Source organism: Aaosphaeria arxii, assembly GCF_010015735.1.
Source record: "Aaosphaeria arxii CBS 175.79 unplaced genomic scaffold BU24scaffold_3, whole genome shotgun sequence".
Lineage (NCBI taxonomy): Eukaryota > Fungi > Ascomycota > Dothideomycetes > Pleosporales > Aaosphaeria > Aaosphaeria arxii.
The window spans coordinates 1,469,083-1,481,205 of record NW_022983476.1 but is presented as its reverse complement, the minus strand read 5'-3'; the positions used below and the strand labels follow the sequence as shown (position 1 = coordinate 1,481,205).

The 12,123-nt window shown below is 49.9% G+C and overlaps 5 protein-coding genes across 5 annotated transcripts; 1 reads left to right on the top strand and 4 right to left on the bottom strand.

Moving 5' to 3' along the window:
- Positions 1 to 99: 99 nt before the first annotated feature.
- Positions 100 to 2,761, top strand: BU24DRAFT_490543 (amidophosphoribosyltransferas-like protein). The gene is made up of 5 exons (XM_033533720.1): positions 100 to 356; positions 552 to 630; positions 685 to 1,190; positions 1,241 to 2,277; positions 2,335 to 2,761. Exons 2-5 carry the CDS (start codon positions 596 to 598, stop codon positions 2,542 to 2,544), a joined length of 1,788 nt encoding a protein of 595 aa, XP_033385696.1. The 5' UTR covers positions 100 to 356; positions 552 to 595; the 3' UTR covers positions 2,545 to 2,761.
- Positions 2,481 to 4,621, bottom strand: BU24DRAFT_478464 (uncharacterized protein; the record flags this gene model as incomplete). The annotated part of the gene is made up of 3 exons (XM_033533033.1): positions 2,481 to 2,989; positions 3,109 to 3,892; positions 4,325 to 4,621. 3 exons carry the CDS (start codon positions 4,619 to 4,621, stop codon positions 2,751 to 2,753), a joined length of 1,320 nt encoding a protein of 439 aa, XP_033385695.1. The 3' UTR covers positions 2,481 to 2,750.
- Positions 4,622 to 5,140: 519 nt separating this feature from the next.
- On the bottom strand, positions 5,141 to 7,007 carry BU24DRAFT_149030 (uncharacterized protein). The gene is made up of 2 exons (XM_033521235.1): positions 6,540 to 7,007; positions 5,141 to 6,408 (listed from the first exon to the last, which is right to left on the bottom strand). The coding sequence occupies exons 1-2, from the start codon at positions 6,717 to 6,719 to the stop codon at positions 5,245 to 5,247; spliced, it is 1,344 nt and encodes a 447-aa protein (XP_033385694.1). The 5' UTR covers positions 6,720 to 7,007; the 3' UTR covers positions 5,141 to 5,244.
- A 2,980-nt stretch (positions 7,008 to 9,987) lies between these two features.
- On the bottom strand, positions 9,988 to 10,796 carry BU24DRAFT_148999 (uncharacterized protein). Its single transcript, XM_033521234.1, has one exon. It carries the CDS (start codon positions 10,761 to 10,763, stop codon positions 10,251 to 10,253), a length of 513 nt encoding a protein of 170 aa, XP_033385693.1. The 5' UTR covers positions 10,764 to 10,796; the 3' UTR covers positions 9,988 to 10,250.
- Positions 10,797 to 11,708: 912 nt separating this feature from the next.
- BU24DRAFT_490541 (uncharacterized protein) lies at positions 11,709 to 12,095 on the bottom strand (the record flags this gene model as incomplete). Its single annotated transcript, XM_033533719.1, has 2 exons — positions 11,709 to 11,730; positions 11,851 to 12,095. The coding sequence occupies 2 exons, from the start codon at positions 12,093 to 12,095 to the stop codon at positions 11,709 to 11,711; spliced, it is 267 nt and encodes an 88-aa protein (XP_033385692.1).
- Between the last annotated feature and the right edge of the window lie 28 nt (positions 12,096 to 12,123).

Genomic DNA, 12,123 nt, shown 5'->3' with positions numbered 1-12,123 from the left:
GGAGAAGTGGAGGAGTAAGTTAAGTTGGTGCATCCCCGTGACACAAGTCGTTATGCCAAGGCCGTAGACGGCGGCGAGCGGGAGCAAAAATTTCTGGTTAACTATCCTGCCATCCCCACTAGGATCTTCTTGCTTCCAGAAAAACCATGTGCCCTTCGCCTTCAACGCTACGGGACCGCTCCCCCAGACCTTACAATACCCCAATTGACTTCTCTCCGCCTTGATCAAATGGACCTTGCCCTTCTTCACTAACCGCTGCGTCCGGCCTACGATTCTACCTTCCGTCCTCTTATCGCGATACCTCTAGAGATAGATATACTGGAGTCCTTGCGAGTATTTGTGATAGATAAAGCTAGGTAAGTCACCGGCAGACTTCGTACAGCAGCATACCCCTCCCATCATGATGATTTCGTCTTTTATTTTTAGATGTTAGACTTGCGACTCTCTTCGAGAATGAGCGCCAAATGACGTTCTGATTTCAATCACTTTGATTACCTGATTTCTATATCAAATTTGCAACTTCGAGAGGCTGACTATCCGTTTCTCTGCAGAATCCAAATCATATCAGATCGCCTTCTCCGTTACCTCAAGCAAGATGTGCGGAATCATCGCCGTTATTCACGCGAACTCGTAAGCTACCGAACCGGCCCTGAATACCCCAAAGACTGCGCTCACAACTTGTAGGAAGTCGCAATCTGCCGCCGTTGAAATACACGATGCGCTGTATTTGCTTCAGCATCGAGGACAAGATGCTGCTGGAATCGTCACCTGCAGTGGTGGTGGACGGTTCCACCAGTGCAAGGGCAACGGCATGGCCTCCAGGGTCTTCCAGGATGGAGCTCGTGTCTCCGAGCTTCCAGGCTTCATGGGTCTAGGCCATCTCCGATACCCTACTGCCGGAAGCAGTGCCAACTCTGAGGCCCAGCCCTTCTATGTCAACAGTCCCTACGGAATCTGCATGACCCACAACGGAAACCTCATCAACGCCCCGGAACTCCGCAGGTACCTGGATCAGGATGCTCACAGGCACATCAACACCGAGAGCGACAGCGAGATGATGCTGAACATCTTTGCTAACGAGCTCAACGAGACGGGCAAAGCTCGTGTCAACACCGATGACTGCTTTGCAGCCCTGGAACGGATGTATAAGCGCTGTGTCGGTGGATGGGCCTGCACAGCCATGCTTGCGGGTAAGTTGTTCGATTGAATGGTCAACAGCACAGTCGGCTAACGACTTCAGGTTTCGGTCTTATTGGATTCCGTGACCCCTATGGAATCCGCCCTATGGTTCTGGGCTCCAGGCCCTCCGAGGACGGTGTCGGCACAGATTACATGATGGCCTCTGAAAGTGTGGCTCTCACGCAGTGTGGATACAAAACATTCCAGGATATTCTCCCCGGCCAGGCCGTCATCATCGAGAAAGGAAAGGATCCCGTGTTCAAGCAGGTGAGCCCCATACTCGGATACTCTCCCGACATCTTCGAGTATGTCTATTTCGCTCGTCCGGACACGATCATCGATGGCATTGATGTCGACGAGAGCCGACGCAACATGGGCTTCAAACTTGCAGAAACCATCAGGAAGCGATTGGGTCCAGCCCTCGACGACATTGACACGGTGATGCCCATTCCTGAAACCAGCATCACTTCTGCGTTCTGCGTGGCTGAGGGCCTTGGAAAGCCTTACTGCCAGGGGTTCGTTAAGAACCGCTACATCTTCAGGACTTTCATCATGCCCTCTCAAAAGCTCCGCCAAAAGGGTGTTCGCGCGAAGATGAACCCCATGAGGAAGAAGTTTGAAGGCAAGAACGTCCTCCTGGTCGATGACTCCATTGTTCGCGGTACCACCTCTCGAGAGATCGTTTTGATGGCCCGGGAAGCTGGTGCAAAGAAAGTGTATTTCGCTTCTTGCGCTCCCCCAATCACCAACGCTCACATCTACGGTATCGATCTAGCTTCATCTTCAGAGCTCATTGCTCATCATCGAGATGCTGAGGCCATTGCCAAGTACATCGGCGCGGACGATGTCATCTACCAAACTTTGCCCGATCTGATGGAAGCCTGTGCCTCGTTATCTCCCCGTGACCCTGCTACCCAGAAGTTCGAAGTTGGTGTCTTCTGTGGCAAATACGTTACACCCGTTGACAATAGCTACTTCGAGCACCTCGAGCAGATTCGAGGTGAATCCCGCAAGATGAAAGTGATGGAGTCTGCGAGGGAAGCTGTCTTGAGCGGCGTTGCGGACCAGAAACAGATCCGTATGGCCGCCAAAGGCGTCGTAAGTGCACTTTTCAAGTAACGAACTTCTTCAAAGACTTGACTGACCCCATCATAGGAGGTTGATTCATATGGAAATGTGATCCCAGCAGATAGCAGTGACAGTCCCGAATGGGCCCCTCTCAATGGCGAAGGCCAGGCGGCGCCCGTCAACGGCCGGAAACGTAGTGCAAGTGACGTCAAAGGAAACACCGAAGACAAACAGGACAAAGTCCGCATCCACACCAGCCAGGACATTAGCTTGCACAACTTGAACGATCACTTTTGATGCAAGATTCGATTACTGGGCGTTCCTTTCTCTTATTATGCTAGTTGCAACTTAGGCTCACGAGCTTATGTCGGATTACACGAGTGATGAAGTTTATGGCTGAATCAACCACATCCTATTATAGAATTCTCGAGCTCAGCAGCGGCTCAAGCATCAGGGCTGCCATGCGAACAGATAACTGTTTTGCAGCAGAAATGCTACATCCTTTACAATTTCCACCGGCCTTTCCTTGATATTGACATGCCCAAAATTTGTATTGTAGCCCGTAACGTTCGAGTGATGATTCCAATCAAGCCCGTGCCCAATCGACTTCTCAGGTTCCTTATCGTCCTGGAGTAGGTTGGCTTCATTTTCACAACCGCTCCATCCTCCGGTAGCTGCGGCCCATTGGGAAGAGAAGGTGGTAGTACTTGTCCTCGGGATTGACTTGTGGACCCTCTCTCAACTGGGTGCACTCGGAGCGTTCCAGCATGATACACTTATTTGATCCAACGAGCTCACCAACTGAAGGTCCGCCATTAACATCCCTCTCTTCCACGACCTATGGAAAAAGTAGATACTCACTGCCATCCCAAAGCTCCTTCGCATCTTTCGCAGCAGGTTCACCCTCAGGGTCGCCCTCGATCGGATCGCCCAGCACGCTCCAGAACCTGGTCCCATCTCTCATGATGCGGTACTTGCGCAAGTCCTCATCGACGCGGTCCTCCTTCTCCTTCAACACCTCGTCGGCCAAGACGTCAGGGAGTCGGACCAACAAACGCAGTGCGTGCATGACGCGCCTCATCTTCACATCCTCCTCGCGGGCCTGGCGCCACTTCTGCAGCTCGAGCTTCAGCCGTCTGGTTTGAATCAGAGTGAGCGGCTTCAGGGCCTCTTGGAGCCATTTGGAGATGAGGGCTTTGCGTTTCTCTTCCATGGCGCTCTTTGCCGCGGCGCGCTCTGCCTTGATGCGCTCTGCTTTGGTGCGCTCTGTTGCCTTGGTGCGCCCTGCCTTGGCTTTGTTGTGCTGTTTTTTGATGACGCCCATCTTTGAAATTTGCTTCTCTTTTCTTCGTTGACTTTGTGTGAATGAGGTGTGTAGGTGTGTGTGAAAGAGAGATTGAAGAAAGAGTTGAGGGTTTGAGGGTGCGGAAGTGTTTGGTGCAGGTTGAGGGGGGAGAAAGAAGTAAAGGTAATGTTTTGGGAGGTAAACAAGATTACTCCGTTGAGCAGTGGAGTAGGCTTCAACCAAGGACCATGGGTCAACACCTGATATTTTGCTCTTGGCACGTCGGTGGAAGGCAATGGAGCAAGTGATTGCAGCCGGGTTTTTTCCAAATGGATCTGTCTGCTTCACTTCGATGGAGACCTAGTTCAAGTCTACCGAATTTATCAGAGAGTCTTAAGAAGTTTGACTGAACGCCTTGGGAGACTACTTGATTGAAGACGAGGAGGAAAAGGAAGTAAGAAGTAAACAAACCTCTAAATATAAGATTTGTACTCCAAAATAAAGTAACACTACCCGGACAACGAGAGCATCGCTCAGGCATCAGTGCTCTTTTCGAGAAATCACAACACAGCTTCACCTTCGGTACCCCGAAGAATACTTGAGAAAACATATCTCCATCCAGTAAAATAGAGATAAGCTCGAATCAACAGACGTTACTCCGCCATCTCATCAGTCATTCGACTACAGCTCAGTTCTCCAGACCTAGTTTCGCAGAAATGCATCCAAAAGGCATTCCACAGCAGCATTACAATCAAGTGTAAACTTCATTGTCTTCAGGGCTTCTGCACATACAAACAACTTCCTAACCATATCATCCCCAAAATATAGCAGTGCATCACGACAACCCGTTCCCTCTCGACTGCTTACAGCTAGCACGCCATATTCTTCCCATTTGCGCCGTCCCACATCAAAAGTCTTCTTCAACTCTCTAGCGACACTTCGTCCACTCCACCGACAACTTTCTCTTTGCTTTATTTCTGGAACGTACCCGAGCCGTTGCAGCTTAAGACTATGCGGGAACAAGATCGGCGGGTGGGGTATACGGGACGTTGATGCTAAGCTTCGGGCGACCGAACCGTTCGGCGCCATATGGGGTGGGCGTTTTATGGATATGCGGGTGCGGGTGAGGGCGTCCCATATATTAGTACACCCATCGCTCAATATTTATCGGAGATTGTGCGTGCATGTAGTATGATGGTGGTGATATATAAAGTAGTAAGAACAGGTCAAAGTGTACAAGTTGGAACTAGGTGGCTCATTGCGGAGTTGGGCTACATTTCTAAGTGGACGTCAGTATCGCTTTTTGAGCGAGGACTTCAGACACACTGATCTAATCGTAATGGACAATGTCACACAGCAGATACTCTCGATTGCAGGCCTGCCACGAGAAGAAACCATAAGTACACCGGAGAAAAGACAGATCATGAATTACTTCGTTACAACGCAGGCCTATATGGCCCCAGGGTTTATTTCTTATAAGCATATGAGTTCGGAAAGGAGATAGTAGGTACATAATGAGATGTTTGCAGCCGTCACGAATGATAAGAAAATTCCTCCGCATATAACCATACTCCATACACCGTTAATTTCATTCAGTTAAAAGTGATTACAGAGAGCGACCTTTCTCTCTCTCATTGTAGTAGGAAATGAAATTAATGGGTATCCCGCGTGTTGTTCTGGTAGATGAAGCTGTAGATATTGACAAGTAGTGTCTAGAAGAAGTTGCCCTTGGGGAAGGCGCAAAAGATGCCGACGATGACGGCCGAGATGACAAAAGCGCCAATTAGTGCTTGTACGAAAATGGTGTCCTGGATTTGGCGAAGAGCAGGCTCCTGGATCCACACTTCCCGGTCAAAGACCTTGCGGACGATGTTGCGCTTCTCGTACTTGGCAACCCATGGCTCATCCTCATAGCTATTGCTTGAATCGGCGGAGGCGAATGAATCGTAAGAATCGGTCTTAGAATCATAACCTTGGGGTTCATCGTCGGAAGAGAATAGCTCCCATGGGCGAAGGTGGCGGTGGTGCATTCCATGAAGAACCACACACATGCCCTTCCAAGCCGCGATCAAGGTAGATATGCCAATTAAGAAGCCAATCAGAGACAACACGCGCCAGGCACGACCGGCACTGCTGAGGGTGATGACAATAGCGGCGATGAAACCGCCTACGATGCCACCAACACCGAGGCCTCTGGCAAAGATCACGCGAGGCCTGTTTCCATTGCAGATAGTCCAGCGGATGAAATTGGGATGGGCTTGGCAGCGGAGAGACCACTCGACAGTTGTGATGACCTCTTGGAAAGCGGATGGATGAGTGGTGTGTTGGAGTGCGTGGAGAAGCGCGGTGCGCTCCTTAGAGGAAAGATTGAGCTGGCGAGCACCGCCATCAGCCACATATATCGAGATGATACGGGTAATCTCTTCGCGATATGGCTGAACAGAGAGTGGCTTCCACTTCAAGCCGACGCCCTCGAAAGCACCAGCAGCACGCTGGGAATGATTGATTCTCCCGTTGGACGATGGTACGTCATCAAAAGAATTTACGGACTCGACGTCACGCCTCTGCTCACTGCTGGTAGGTGTACGCGGCGGAGTGAAGAAAGGATTGGATTTGTCGGCTTCGGCAACTGTGCCACTCTCAGCGAAGTCTGTGCCATTGAAGATAGCAGAAGCCTCCGGATTCACGCGCTTTGAGCGTTGCTGGGTGTCGGAGTCGGAGCCAGGATCGCTCCAGACGGGAGAGAGCGCCTGTTCCCTTTCGGGAAGCTCCTTGAAGCGCTTGGAATAGTCGCGGAACCAGAGATAGAATTGAAGATTTTCGGCTGCCAGCTCAATGTACTTGAGATAGTTCATGAAATCTCTCACAGTGCAAGGCTGTTGTGAAGTCAGTGACTATGCCTTTTCAACGTGTAGCAAGTTGGATGGATTGCGGAAGCATGCCACAGACTTGTTTGTGCCATGGTGATCCGGGTTGGTGCAAGTGTGACTGAAGGGTGATAACTTACGGGACAGACGCCGCCAGCAATGATGCGGTCAAAGGACAAGGCTTCTGGGATACCGTGCGACATGCTGCTGCTACCGGATTTGACAGACTCATTGATGGATTTTTGTTTCTCAGCACCAGAGATTGAGGCATTGGAAGAAGTGACGCGCGCCGGGCGGCGATAATTGATTGGGTACACCATCTTTGCGGAAGGTATGGCTAGACCGTCGACGATGAATGACGACAACTGTCTGCGGATGGAAGGAAGAAACAGGAGCAATTATAGTAACAAGAAACGGCGATAGAACAACAGGACAGGACTTTGGCTCAATCCCGTGTAGGTAGAGCGAGTGTAAGGAATAGTCAATCGGTGAATTTGACGTTCTCGGAAGGTAGGTGAAAGGTAGCAGAATGGGAAGCGAAGAAAGGGTTTAATATATGTGTGATGAAGTAGGTTGAATCGGCACAAGTGCCCGAGGACAGCAATAAAGCAGTTTGGAAAAGGTGTATGGAAGGAAAAAGTAAAGAGGCAAGGGAGGGTAAGGCAAGAATTGACGGACGGTAGACGACGGGCTCGGGAAGCAGTGGATCCACAATGAATTGGCAGAGACAGGCTACCAAGCTTTGCGTGCTAGGACGGGCGTCCGAGAGGATGCAACGAGGATCTGGTGGAAATGAAGATCAAGATGAAGAGAAAGATGCAAGACGTAGGGTGGATATATAATTTCAAAGATTGAAAGGTGGATTGTATGGACTAGCAAGGTATATGCCTGGGTTTATTAGTTGGGCTGGTCCGAGGGGAGGGTTATCATCCAAATCCAGATACAGAGATCGAGATAATAGTGATAGAGATGGAAATTACCTGGGGATTCAGTGACCAGGGACGGGAATAATGGGGTTGGGAGGCGTTAGAACAAGCGATATGGATGTCCTTCAAGGATGGAGGGAGGGCGGGACGTCTACAGGGTATGGGCATTTAAATATCAATGTGCTGGTATGCCTTCTTGCTTGAGCCTAGTAGGACAGGCACCGGTACCAACTCAATGCCCGGTCATAGAATAGTTAGAAAGTCTAATGGATTAGTGCATATCCTTGTTCTATGGCAGCTTGCCTTCGTCTAATTTGTGTTTGGTGTTCAGAGCACAGGTACAAGTAGAGATAGTCATGAAAACCTTCCGGCAATTCTTGAACAAAACAGGATATCGAAAGAATGGATAGATGTTGTGCCCCACTCTCTAGAGGTTGCAGCCGCCATGAGTGGACGTGCATGAAAAGCCTTCCGTGCAAGAGAGACAATGTCAACGGGGAACCAGTGCTAAAGAGTTAGTTGAACGTTGTGAGCTGGACTCTGAGGTTAGCATAAAGTCTGGGCGGTGATGGTCTTTCGCCTACAACACAATAAAATACACCCAGTTGGACTAATGAGATAATATCCACCCAATTGCCGTGAAGAAAAGATCCAAAGCGAACCGTGACTAAATAGACTTTCGGTGCAGGAGAGGAGTAGGTTGAACACTATTACTAGTTACCCGTACTACCATCTACTGCACCGAGAAATGTCGGCGAGCTATTACAACACACAGGGGAGTCGTCCAATCCAGCATGGGCATTCGACATCCACACGGCTGGATGTGGCTGCTTAGCCATGGCCCGTCATGGGTCTCTCAATCTCTAATCGAAGGACATTACATCCTACATGGTTTGCCATGGCCTGGGAAACGCCAATGCCTAGGATACTCGAGGATCGATCTGGGAAGCGGCAGTGCCGATCTCCACGGCTCCATCCCGCTTCAGGGCTGGGCTTCAACATCTTTCCCCATCTGCCAGCTGGACGACGATCGCCACAGGCCCTTTTTGCTCCCTCCTCTGTTCTGTTCCGCGGCTTTCTCATGTGCAGACCAATTTGGAGCTTGCACGACCAGCTGAGTCCATCAACGTCCGTCTCCAGTCTTTTGCCATGGCCATGACTCAACTCTGCACCGGAGCACCTGTCAGAGCGGGCAACCGTCGAATCTCTCAACGGTAGATACGTTTGATACGAGGTGTTCCCCATGCACATCCTGCCTTGTCGATCTCGTCGATCGGGAAAGTTAAGGAGTTCATGTGGTTGCTGTAGTGTGCCAACCAAGTTATGCCACAGCACAGTTACGCGTGCCAAAGGCACAATGACGCCGATTCAGACAGCCACTCGAGCCAGCAGCATCCTCCATCTTTCCGCTCCGAGGATACGAGTAGGAAAAAAAGAGGGGAACAGAATGATTTCCAGTGCAGCTACGGCTGCGCGTGCGCATACCGTCACACACAGCTTACAAGTATGTGCAATGCTGAATGCATACGAGGGTACTTCCAGCATGCAAGCGAGCAAGGGCTGTCCACCACGCACGCGGTCTTCATTCCCAATCTCATCCAATCGCCGCGCGCCATCTCGTTAATTCTTCAAGTTACAATGGGATATGCTTCCAGGATGGTCGATGCTGCCGTACCCTAGTTCGATCTCAACATGTCCCTATTCAGACATCGCCCTGCTTTGGATGGACTTTCGGAGTTCTCCTCCATCCGCCAGCCCCTGACGACAGTTTGCATCGCGATTGTTCCAATCCAGCCCTTGTACATTTCTCTTTGATGCTTTGTGAATCATTGTTGCAGGCAAGTTCAAGCAGCATTACCACAAAGCTCGCTCTGGCTGGCCCTGCATACATCGAAGACGGACAATATCAAGCTGAATGAACTTCTGGAAACGCAGCCTAGACCTAACCACAGTTCAGGTTGGTGTCTTCCAGTGTCTGAGTGTACATCGCGCCACCGCCAATGACATCCTCTGCCGTGTCTCCGCAGAAGCAATTTTCTTCTGTGTAAGAACAATGACAACGTGCGCTGCGCGCTGGTAGAGACCCACCAGCCGCCGACCAACGCCAGCTGCGAGACAAATTGTTGCGACGAACGCCACTGTCGTACAAAGTCATTGTTCTTCAGGGCCATCCCACCCATAGCATGCCAAAGCCGCCTCTATTGTACCCTTCGGCTCGTTTAGCGCACGAACATGGGACTCTCGGTCCAGGGGAAAGGTAGGTAGGTAAGAATGTCCATGATTTCCTCGTGGAGTCGTAAACCATCAAACGCATGTCCATCAGCCTTCCACACTACAAAGCACGCGAGATGAAATCCTTTTGGAACACTTTTGGAACAAAGAGAATCATGTTGTGTCTTCAGATTCCCACATGACCTCCACCACGAGAAGGAGATGGAGACTATGTCGCTTACCCTGAACGGTTTGCATGGCTTAAGATTTAGGAGATAGATACATTTGGAGTACTCCGTACCTACAGCTTCGAGTTGCGTTCAGATCGAGAGGACGATGATGAGAGTGGTGGCGGTACTTTGGCGAAGGGACGAGTGACCAGTCACGCCAGTAGCGACCGGATCAAGCCCCGCGCCAAATCTCAACAACCGACCCAAACCAGCGGAGAGTGTCCGCTGGACTCTCTTTGATTCCCATGATTCTTTCTCCGAATCTAGCATCTAGACCAGACCTAGGTCAGGCACGCAGTTAGGGTGTTCACATGTCGTGCATCTGTTAACGTGCATTATCGAGACCCTTCAGTTGAGTTGCTCGAGCTCGAGTCCTCGTATCAATTACGTCCAACATATTGGTACTGTCAACCACACCCAAGCTGCACCACCTCAGCTCTTGCAAAAGCAAACATGTTTTCTAGAATTATATCTTTCCAACGTTTCACCAGACTCTTGGTAAGACAGCCGCCAGACGTCCAAGTCGAAAAGCAACACCAGCAGCTCTCGGTGTGCTTTGCGATGTACAATAGATTGGACCCTGACGCCTCTCACCTCTCGCTATACTCAGGGTTCCTCGCCACACGCCGCTGTCCTCCATTTCCAGATAATCACATATCCAAGCATGAAAATTTCTCGACAAAATGGATATCCACCGGTGCCCACCAACAAACCTCCTAGTGCATGCTCCCTTCTTTCCATTGCTGTGCACTACGTATCTTAAACCCGTCCCGCTCCCACTCGGAAGTGTCCGATTGGATCTCAGGCGGATTCCCAGATCTATCAAATTTCCCCTTTCTTCGAAATTTCCACAATCGTGAGAACGTCCCGCTAAGACGGGCATAAAACGCTTGAAAGGGAAGCTAAATGTAATCGTTCTGCCGTCCCCGGATTTCCTTCCATGGCTTTGCCTCCTTACCATTTGTGCTGTAGTCATGTCTGGTTGAAATACCTGCATTAGGTAAATAGATTGACTGTTGTCTACAGTTCATGCAACGAAATCTGCGTATTCGGATTTTGGCCACGCAAGAAGTGGACAGAAAAAGCAATACACCAAAGACCCTGGTATTCCACAAAATAAAAATCTGTGTAACATCATAACCTATCTAGCTCAATGTTATCACCTCGTGCGCGCGGACGTGCGTGCAGATGCAAAGCCTGCCAAGGGAGCAGAAGATATAGGAAAGAAAAAACCAAGTAGACGAAGAGCACGCAATCTTGGGAATCGAGTCAGGACTTGCGACTTTTCGATTATGTTCATCCACCGTTGTAAGACATAGTCTTGTTTGTGAAGACATATCATGTTGAGCTGAAATACGCCGATCTTGGACTTGATCTAGACTATACATTTGGGGGATATCTGTGGACGGCGTGGCGTTTTACATCTAGTGCTCAATACCATTACGAACAGAATCTGTATTGACATCCATCAATACGCCATGGATGGAGTTACACACTGTAGCTGTTACGGGAACCACGTTGCGCTGTGTTGGTGGTCACTGTCACACTCCTAAATGCAACTTCCACGTACAGCCACAATTGTATTTCACGCATGGAGTTGGTACAGGACTCGGAACGTTATTATTTCTCTTCGTATTCCCGATTATTCAGTTCTCGGATTTCTGATCCATGATTCATTGCGTGAACAGTCGATTACGTGCAGGACAGTGTTGGACTGCTATCAATATCCCGCAGCGTAACTCGTGCTCGTAAAGACTGGGAAATTGTCGTTTGCGTCCCAGGTTGATTCGAATATCCATCCCAACTGCTCATTTCTCTCAAAGATGTCTCATTTTATCCCTTCTGCTCTTCCTTTCTCTCTCTATCCTTCCATCTAAGCGCGCGTACCGAGGACTTCGACATACGGGCTGGCCGTCCGGCATAGAACCCATTTGTTCTTTTCTTAAGCCTTCCAGGGATGCCATCTAGTTTCACAAAGTCAGTCAAAATATTCAACCGATATCCATCCTCCCCTCTCTTCTTTCATCACCAAGACCGAAATCGAGCAGGTAAGGAAGCGAGTGAGAAACTTATCGAGCACGTACCCCATGTATGGATCGTCGCAGAAGGGATTACCATATGTTGCATGGTACTTGCAAGTGGGCCCCGCGCACCTCTCGTACATGACGAACTTATTGTTGGAGCATATGGCGATCTCTTGCCTCCTCTGGTTGCATATCATGAGGCCTGTGTCGCAGTCAGGACGTATTTCCTGTTGGATGGGGACGATGGCGACCGCCGCAAAGGTGAGTGTCGCCAGGAAGAGTTTTATGGCGGCTGGGAAGGGCATTTTGAGGGATGCACAGATGGAGGAAGAT